We start from the raw sequence: 10,224 nt of genomic DNA, 5'->3' as shown, positions 1-10,224 counted from the left end.
GATATTTTCTCACTCACAATATAGAAGAATGGGATGTTAAATAGATATTATAATTTTTATTTAATACCTTATTATGGATGCACTAAAAAGATAATTCTCACAACCACGATTTTTAATCTTTAGCACCTAGTTTTTGCCATGAACTTTCACTCTGTAATTTTTCCATTTTAGTGGCATTGCCTTCGTTTAATTGAGTTCGACAAAAAATTTTGATGTGTCCTATTTTGCAGCACCTATATAATATTTGAAGACATTATTTCAAATAATATTAGAAAACTTTTCTTTTTTCCACGAGAGAACTTTTGTCTCTTTTTTTTTTTCCATAGGAACATTAGCAATTTGCCTAGCTAGTGGTTGTTATGATGATAATAAATTCTTTAATCCTCCAAAGAGTTTTGTTGAGCCCACATTCATTGTATTAAGTAATGAAAGAGATATATTTGGACTTCAATCCCAACTAATATTTCTCCTTTAGAATTGATTCTTTTAAACTCAAAAGGAATTTTTTTTTGAAAAAATATTTTTGATTTAAAGTCAAAAGTGTTTTTCAGGTTCCACAGGAAGAACAATTAATCACTAATACCATACGAACGGCTGGTTTTCTGCTGCTGTTTTATTTTATTTTGTTTTGTTTTATTTTCTCTCAAAACCACCATCAAAAAACAAAGGGAAGAATCTGAAGTTTTCTTTAGGTTTTACAATGTGCAGAAGGGAGGAATTGGCAGAATTCCTAGATTGCTTTCGTATTCATAATTCAAAGGAAAACATAATATTTTTTAGGCAACCTAACCATGTGCAATTTAATTACTAATCATGGTTTAAACATTTCTTGTGTGTAGAAATTATTAATCTTTGAATTAAACTGACAAAAAAATTGGCATTTTAATCTATCTCCCCATTTCGTGCCTTATTATAAGCATCGAAAAATTTAAGATGCCTCTTAATTTCAACTCATTAGAACTGTGTGTGTCTCATAGTCAGCAAAAGAACTCAACTACGGGCAAGAAGCGCCAGGAACAAGAAAATGATCAACTACGGGCAAGAAGCTCCAGGAACAACAAAATGATCAGATGTTAGGCGGCGGTGAAATCTTGATAAGTCAAGTCAGGTAGTAGTGAAGTCAAAGTCGATCAGATATTAAACAATGATGAAATTCTGATAAATTAATATTGACTTGATGCTAGGTGACGGAGAAGTCTCGATGTATCAAGGTTGATCGAATACTAGACAATAGAGAAATTTTGATAGATTAAGGTCGACCGAATGCTAAATAATGAAAAAGTTTCGATAGATTAAGGTTGATCGGATGCTAAATAATGAAGAAGTTTTGACAAGTCAAGGTTGACCCGATGATAGACAACAGTGAAATCTTAGCAGGTCAAAGTTTCAAATATTAAGAAAAGGAAGTCTCATCATGTCTAAGATTGACCAAATGCTAAGCAAAAGAATTTTAGTAGGTTGAGATCAATCATATATATATAAGGCAAAGTGAAAATTCAACCTTTGTAAGACTGAAACAAAGGTATTAGTCAACTATCACAAGAGTAGCAATCAATTGATAATTCTAAAATCTTGAGTTCAGGGTTTTAAGGGATTTAAAGGGGTTTGTAGTACATTAGTGTATTGTTGGGTATGATCACTTGAAAGATGATATTGTTGGAGCAAACAAGAAATTTTTGGGTTGATTCAAATAACTTGACTATTGTTGCAATAGTAGATTAATATAGTATATCAGTCAATTATTGTGGTCAATGCTATGTTAGAAGAGTCATTCCTGTATAACATTTGAATTCTAGAAGAATAATTAACTAATGATAATAAACAATCAACTGTTGGGTATTTTGAGTCATGACTTGAAAGCTTATAAATGAGGGATTTCAGAAGTCTTGAAGATGTTAGGACACTTCGGGAGCTAGATGGGGATGAATAACTTCTTGTGCTTCTATGATGATTTGCAGTGGATACTCGAATTAAAGACTGCACAATGCTAACACCTCCAATTTACTTGGCATCCACCTCCTTGAGGTGATTAATCCAAGGATCCACATAGTGCACACACTCCACTATGCAAAACACTTCTTGGAAACAATCTAGAGGTGAAGAAATCTTATACAAGCTCAAATACAAGAAATGCAATAACAAATGCAAACTAGTTTATAAAAGAAATCGAAAAGTATTACAACGAGGAACCTTGCTTTGCTTACTCTTTTCTTGCTTTGATTTAGCCTGTTGTTGACTCAGAAATACAATGGTATTTTACTCTAAATTGTCCAAGAACCAGCAACTAAGATGTGTGTGAGCGTTGCGTTCGAAATGTCCACAAAAACCCTTTTCTAGGTTTCTTCGACACCTCCTAATAGATTAGACTTTTCCCTAATTAATTGTCACGCCATCCGACCGTTTGAACACTTGTAGAATGACTTTCTTTCCGAATCCTAGTCGAGTAGTGAGTCATCTCAATCAATTCAGAAGGCTTTAATCGATTACCCAATTGATTTCCTAAGTTTCTGTTCTCTCGCGAAAATCTTTAATCGATTATCTTAATTGATTAGCAAAGTTTTAATTGATTACCTAATCGATTCCAAACCCTATTGTGATTTGTGAACTTCTCCCAATCGATTGACTAATCGATTCCTCAAGTCGTTGTGCTTCTCACGATAAATCGCTCTTAATCGATTAGCAAATTGCCTAATCAATTAAGATCTTATTAATCGATCAGACTAGTCGATTAACATGGCCGGAATTAATTATCCCAATCGATTTTGGCACCTTCATGAGAAATATCACTCTAATCGATTATCCAATCTATTAGCCATGTCCCAATCAATTCCCTAATCAATCGACTAACTCTAACTCACTTGATTCGAGTGTAGGGTTCTCCTTGCCCAAAATTTAGTCAACTGTGAACTACTGAGTCTTTCTCACTAAGTGTCTGATTAACCATTGACTCACTTAAACTTTCTCTTGTGCTAACTTTTCATTAGACTTCCAATTGCCAAGTATGGTCCTCCTTGACACACTTGGATTTTTTTTCTTACCTAATCATAGTTAGAATTTTTCATTTGCCAATGTGCGATTCTCTTTGACCTACTTGGACTTTTCTTTGCCAATGTGTTGTCCTCCTTGACCCACTTGAACTTTCCTTTGTCAATGTGCGGTCCTTCTTGACTCACTTAGACTTTCCTTTGCCTAATTGCAGTTAGAACTTTCTTTTATGGTCATCCTTGATTAACTTAGATTTTCCTTTGTCTAACTGCAGTTAGGATTTCACCTTGTTTAACCTCCAATTACGACTTTACCTTTGTCTAATCCTCGAGTTATGCCTTTACCTTGCCTAACCTTTATTATCTGGTCCTCCATGACTTACTTGACTTTTATATCACATATTGTCAATTATCTGGTCAATCTTGACCTAGTTGATCTCTTTTCACATATTGCTCAAACATCAAAACTCAAGCGTGAATCCACTCGAGCTTAGTCAAACTGGTCAACCTTGACCCGAGGATAATTGCACTAATAATTTCCCGATAGAAGACTTTGAAGGGAAAGTATAACTTTTTTGATTTATCTCTTTATAGATAATTGTGGGGTTGATCGTGTAGAACATCCGAGGTCAACGTATAACTTTTTGTAAAAAATTGAAGACTTTAAAGTGAAAGTATTGTATTCTAAACCTTCAAGATATAATCCAAAGTAACAAAAAAAAAAAAAAAATTGAAAGTAAAAATTCTTCGTTATTATAAAATAAGTATTTCATTTGCACTCTCTTATTCTTTATTCTAACTGTGCATTTATTTGTATTGCTGGTAAAAGAACAGGTTTGTAATAAGATATTTTCCCACGCGCTGAAGGTATCCTAGAAGGAGAAAAGATAGTGATGCATGTTATTGCTAGGACGCGGAGTAGCAACCAACCGAGGGCTCCGAACTATATAAAAAACAGTTTATTATGCTGGTGTATTGTTTGACTCTGGTAGATGAGCACAACGAATGACAATCGACGATCGAAGCGAATCACAATTCACTCACCCTTTAGTGACATCGCCGATCCCGACACTATGTAGTTAAAGAGGACCTCACATCACTTAAATTTACTTAAATTATTAAGGTTATCTACCTAGTTTATGAGTGATACTACTAGTTAGTTTTGATGAATTAACGGAAGAATTTTTCTCACTCAATGATTAATTTAAGAATGTTGAGTCGATTATAGATCATCTATTATAAGTATTTTTTGATTTATTTTGATAGTCATTAAATTTTTTTTTATAAAATTAAGTAGGTGACTCTTATGACTAAGATAAATTAATATAAATAGGATAAATAGTGTCATCTATGAAAAAGTACTATTATTTAAATACACTACTTGTGGTAGAAAAAAATACCATATGAAAAAAATTATAAAATAAAATAATAGATATGGGATTTATTTATATTCTGATTTATTTATTTATTTTAGTTGTTGCGGTAAATTCTTCTTTGAAATAGTGATTATCTTGAGAATGTTGTGAATAAATGATAAATCCAGTTAACTTTATTGATTATCTTTGAAGTGACTGTTTCATTCTATAGAAATTTTCTACGTCATCAGGGTAAAAATATATACAATGGCCAGTTCAGAAGCTCAGTATCATTTTATTGCACCTCCTTTAGTTTAGAGAAATTTTTTTTATAAATACGTTATAATTGAAGTTTGAATCATGAATACCTAGATGATAATCGGTATATTCTATCGTGCCACTATAATCCCGGAGATTGCTGTAAATAGAGTTGACTTAAGGTAGCATTTATATGCATATATGAACTACATCTCCATGATTTGGTAGTCTTACAATGAAATAAGACATCTTACCCTATTTAGGATTAAATGTCCACTTCATATGTGATTTATCTGATCGATGATGAAGAACACTCGACATGAACAAAACACGATCTCTTTTATTATAATCTTAGCCTGACATTTTGAAAATTGAGACACTTGTCTCTATAATCCCAACTATTGTGGACAAGACCGCTAAAGTAGGAATTTTTTGGGATGTGCAGGCATGAAAGGGATTTCTATTGATCAACTATTTTAAGCTATCACTTGGCATCTTCAATGCAAGAGGTGAAGTTTAAGATTTATAATTACAAGAGTCGTATTAAAAATTTAATTTTTATTTTTATTTTTAAAGATAAACTCATAATTAATGATAAAATAATGTTATATTATTGATACAGTACATAATGGTAAGGGTCTGGTCAAGAGGATGGGGCAGTTAAAAGTCAAGGGGACGTGACAGTCAGAAGTCAAGAGGACGTGACAGTCAAAAGTTAAGGAAACGTGGCAGTCAAAAGTCAAGAGAACGTGACAGTCAGAGGTCAAGGGGGCATATCATTTCACAAAAGGGTTATAACTGTTAAAAGCCGCTAACCAGTTAATGCTTCGTCGGGATGTCCAGATCAGGAATTTAGACTGGTTGCTCGGTCGGGATGTCTAGATCAGAAATTCAGACTGGTTATTCGGTCGGGATGTCCATATCAGGAATTCAGACTGGTAACATAAGGAACAGTGAAGGAAGAGCAGGAACTATCTCTACCAGTCGGGTTTTCTCAAAGCAGACTTCCATATAAGAACTTGATACACCCGGTCAGGATATGTTGGACTACTCAATTATATCCAGGTCAGGCTCGTCAATTACTGGTTGTCAAGAGTTCTTTTTTCCATGCTCGATCAACAAAAACGACAACCGAGTCAGAGAATCGTAATCATCTGTCAGAGAATAACTACTGTGTGTCAGGGTATATTCTAACGGTCAGTGATTCGCAGCTAACAGAGCCTTCCTCCGACCTATAAGAGGATGTCGTGTCACTCATCGCCAGACAAGGTCTGACACCCGACATTCCCTGACACTTGTCAGAGGCCAGAAGTACGCACTGTTATATAAAAAAGGAAGGTTATCTCCCTTACGCAGGTACGCTCACTAACTTTTTCGCATCTGTCTTCCACTTTGATTCTTCTGCGTTTTACTATTTTTCTGGGGAAAAGTACCTGACTTGAACGTCGAAGGGCCTACTCCGGGGGCTTTTTCCCTAGTTCTTAGTCCCTAACGTGCAGGGTGCTTGTCTGAGTGTGCACAGGACCCATGTACCACCCTCCTCGTCATTACCCCTCGGCAATCATACTCAATAGTATTCCCGGAGAGCTCAACCACCTTTCGTCAACATCACCGACCACTAGCCCGGTCTCCGTCTGACTCAGATTTCGAACGTGATCAATTATGATTTATGACTTACAATATTGAGAGATTGAGAGTTATATGATTTGTAATATAGAATTCATATAAAAATTATAAAGGGATTTTTTTCTGAGCACTTTCGAATTCATTCTGACAATTGGTGGAAAATTTCTATAGAATCGGATCGATTGCTCCAAATTCGATGTTACCTGGTGCATCATTTATTTTTTTTTATAAATGACTTAAATTGCTCTGGGGCAATGATGCAATAGTTAGATCATTAGGGATATAAAGTTTGAATCTTAGTTGGGGCACACTATAAGGGATTTTTTTTTCTCCAATAAAAAGTAGATTTAAGAATATTGATCATTTAGATGTATCTTCATGAGCGCTTCTCGATATATACTGAATGCAAAAATTTATATAAAACCATGTCAATCACGTCTAAAATTAATTAATTCGAAAAATTAAATATCCACTGTGAACAAACAAATAATAAAGGACCTAAATTGAAAATGATTACTTTTTCCGTTACATTTTTCTTCTATAACTTCATGAGACAATACTTTTGTACCATAAATTTATTGATCGTGCAGAGTTGAAAAGTTGTTAAAGCATGCCTCCATTAAGCATGAGTTTTTGAAATTTTACATGACCTAAAATTGATTAGGTGTGAAACAGATTGCATCTTAGAACAAGGCGGAAATGACCTAAATTGAATCGTCGCCCGTGTTTTTAAATTAATTTTAATATATTTGACAAGGCACAAACTCAAAAGTAATTAAATTTATTTACTCTAAAGTAATTAGATTTATTAATTTATAAAATTAAATGTGCACTTGGTCTCCTCTTCTAGATTTGCGGTTTCGTAGTAAGTAGCAACTCATTTATAAAAGTCGTGTCGTCCCATTTTCCAACCATAGTTTAAGACGGCCCTTGATTGACGATTCCTCCCATTCCCACCCACAACATTTGAAGACTCCTTAATTTTAGAAAAGATTTATTAAAAAAAATACTTAGAAAATGAACCCGATTATTCCGGCAAGTGCCAATTCAACAACAACTTCTTTCTCTCCAAACCCACGGTCTCCTTTTTATGCAAACAGCCAATCAACAACCACCCTTTCAATCTATGTTCTCTTTCTTTTTTTAAAGAAGAAAAACAAAAAAAAAAAATAAAGAAAGACAGTGCGAGGCAACGTGAATTCAGTGTAGATCCCACCCAAACACGCAACGAATCAATCCTCACGCGTTAATTTTAATTTGCATTGCAGCGCTGCCCTATAAATTAATCAAACAGATATCAGAAGAAGAACAGTAAGAAGAAGAAGAAGAGGAAGAAGAAGAAGAAGCAGCTGCTGCCATGGTGCTGTCTAAGACCGCGTCTCAAACCGACGTCTCTGTTCACTCCACCTTCGCCTCTCGCTACGTCCGCGATGCACTCCCAAGGTAGAATTATATATTGAATTGAAGATCTATATGATATGGAATTAATCTATTTATATGGAGCAGATTTCGGATGCCGGAGAATTCGATACCGAAGGAGGCAGCGTATCAGATCATCAACGACGAGCTGATGCTGGACGGGAACCCGCGGCTGAACCTCGCCTCCTTCGTCACGACGTGGATGGAGCCGGAGTGCGACAAGCTCATGATGGCCGCCATTAACAAGAACTACGTCGACATGGACGAGTATCCCGTCACCACTGAGCTCCAGGTATATTATATATATACGTACGTGAAGTTCTGCGTGACTGCCTTCGATCGACTCTCCGAACAATCAATTAACTAACTGAATTCGAGTCGTCAGAACCGATGCGTGAACATGATTGCTCATCTGTTCAATGCTCCTCTGGGCGAGTCGGAGACTGCGGTCGGCGTCGGCACGGTCGGTTCCTCGGAAGCCATAATGCTCGCCGGATTGGCCTTCAAGCGGAAATGGCAGAACAAGAGGAAGGCGGAAGGAAAGCCCTATGACAAGCCCAACATCGTCACCGGCGCCAACGTCCAGGTCTGCTGGGAGAAGTTCGCCAGGTACTTCGAGGTGGAACTGAAGGAAGTGAAATTGAGAGACGGGTACTACGTGATGGACCCGGAGAAGGCGGTGGAACTGGTGGATGAGAACACCATCTGCGTCGCCGCCATCCTCGGATCCACCCTCAATGGAGAATTCGAAGATGTGAAGCTTCTCGACCACCTCTTGACGGAGAAGAACAAGAAAACAGGGTATGCATATCTATCAATTTGATTTCCCGATTCGCTAGCTAGTTAGCTAATACATTGAGGATCGGATCGGATCGGATCGAAGGTGGGAGACGCCGATCCACGTCGACGCTGCGAGCGGAGGGTTCATCGCGCCGTTCCTGTACCCGGAACTGGAGTGGGATTTCCGGCTGCCGCTGGTGAAGAGCATCAACGTGAGCGGCCACAAATACGGGCTGGTCTACGCCGGAATTGGGTGGGTCATCTGGCGGAACAAGGCCGACCTCCCCGAAGAGCTCATCTTCCACATCAACTACCTCGGCGCCGATCAGCCCACCTTCACTCTCAACTTCTCCAAAGGTAACCGACGCAACGCTCGATCGATCCTGCATTTTTCATCTTGATTGCTGCCCGGTTTGATACATAAATCTATGTATAGGATCTAGCCAAGTCATTGCTCAATACTACCAGTTAATTCGCTTGGGATTCGAGGTAAGCGATTCATCATCAAGCTTCAATATTTGTCGTCTTAAATCTTAATCCCCTTTGTGATCATCACTCTGCTAATCGGCGTGAGCTGCCTCTGTTGCAAGCAGGGCTACAAGAACGTGATGGAGAACTGTCAGGAGAACGCGATGGTGCTGAAGCAGGGGTTGGAGCGGACGGGGCGGTTCAACATCGTGTCCAAGGACGACGGCGTGCCGCTGGTAGCCTTCTCCCTCAAGGACCGCAGCCGTCACAGCGAATTCCAGGTCTCCGACTACCTCCGCCGCTTCGGCTGGATCGTGCCGGCGTACACGATGCCGCCCGACGCGGAGCACGTCACCGTGCTCCGCGTCGTCGTGCGCGAAGACTTTAGCCGCACCCTCGCGGAGCGGCTGGTGCTCGACGTGGAGAAGGTCCTGCACGAACTCGACGCGCTGCCGCCCAAGCTGGCGCCGCCCGTGGCGGTGAAGGCCACGGAGCTCGGTGGCCACAGAGATTGCAGAAACGGGAAGAAGACGGAACTGGAGACGCAGAGGTCGGTGACTCATGCTTGGAAGAAGTTCGTGCTGGCCAAGAAGAACACCAACCTCGTCTGCTAATTATTTGTCACAGAGCTTTATAATTTTTTTCCTATTAGTCGTGTGCTAATTTGAGGCGTAAGATTTGGCATAATCAATTATGTGAGGCCACTATATGAATCCAATTCCAATCTACTGCAATACAATAGATTTTCTCCCTAATCTCCACCGAGCTCGATCGCCGGATCGTTCATCTCTGCATCTCTAATATCCTGCTGAAATCACGTGTGCGTGGGAGTTTCCCATCGTGAGTTTCGTGGTCTGACATAACTCAGTCCAGATTCCCACTTGGTACTCAGTAACTCGAGCACTGCACAGTCAGCTTGAGATTCGACTAGCTCAGGTAGTCGGTAGCTCTACACTCGCTCAGTTCTGGCACTAGACAGCTCGACAATCGGATAGCTCGGGCACTCAGCATCTTGGCACTCGGCCAACTCAGCTCAACTAGTGTTTAGCCAGCTCGAGCACTAAGCTAGCTCGACACTTGGCAGCTGGGCTCAATTAGACACTCGGCCAGCTTGGGCGTTCTGCTAACTCAGCATTCGGACAGTTTGGCATACAACCAATTACACTCAGATTCAGGGCGACCCTATATTTTGAAGGACCCGGTGAAAAAAAATGAATCTTTTATATCGATATAAAAAATAATAAAATAATAATTTTGATCAAAATTATTTCATGGGCGGCCAAACTTGTTATATTGACCTAAACTAGTAAAATTGAGATTTGTAAATCTTGTTT

The 10,224-nt window shown here is 38.7% G+C and overlaps 1 protein-coding gene across 1 annotated transcript; it reads left to right on the top strand.

Moving 5' to 3' along the window:
* The first annotated feature begins 7,506 nt into the window (after positions 1 to 7,506).
* On the top strand, positions 7,507 to 9,645 carry LOC121982199 (glutamate decarboxylase-like). The gene is made up of 6 exons (XM_042535156.1): positions 7,507 to 7,666; positions 7,730 to 7,934; positions 8,028 to 8,443; positions 8,526 to 8,779; positions 8,859 to 8,911; positions 9,016 to 9,645. The coding sequence occupies exons 1-6, from the start codon at positions 7,581 to 7,583 to the stop codon at positions 9,502 to 9,504; spliced, it is 1,503 nt and encodes a 500-aa protein (XP_042391090.1). The 5' UTR covers positions 7,507 to 7,580; the 3' UTR covers positions 9,505 to 9,645.
* Positions 9,646 to 10,224: the final 579 nt, after the last annotated feature.

The sequence above is a fragment of the Zingiber officinale genome, chromosome 5A (genome assembly GCF_018446385.1).
Source record: "Zingiber officinale cultivar Zhangliang chromosome 5A, Zo_v1.1, whole genome shotgun sequence".
NCBI classification, from domain to species: Eukaryota; Viridiplantae; Streptophyta; class Magnoliopsida; order Zingiberales; family Zingiberaceae; genus Zingiber; species Zingiber officinale.
This window is presented reverse-complemented; position numbering and strand designations above follow the sequence as displayed.

What these genes read in the sequence shown, in the direction of transcription:
- LOC121982199 (XM_042535156.1), top strand. Translation starts at nt 7,581, where the DNA reads ATGGTGCTGTCTAAGACCGCGTCTCAAACCGACGTCTCTGTTCACTCC. An exon ending in GTCCGCGATGCACTCCCAAG is followed by an intron (nt 7,667 to 7,729) that starts GTAGAATTATAT and finishes TATATGGAGCAG; the next exon opens with ATTTCGGATGCCGGAGAATT. An exon ending in TAATTCGCTTGGGATTCGAG is followed by an intron (nt 8,912 to 9,015) that starts GTAAGCGATTCA and finishes TGTTGCAAGCAG; the next exon opens with GGCTACAAGAACGTGATGGA.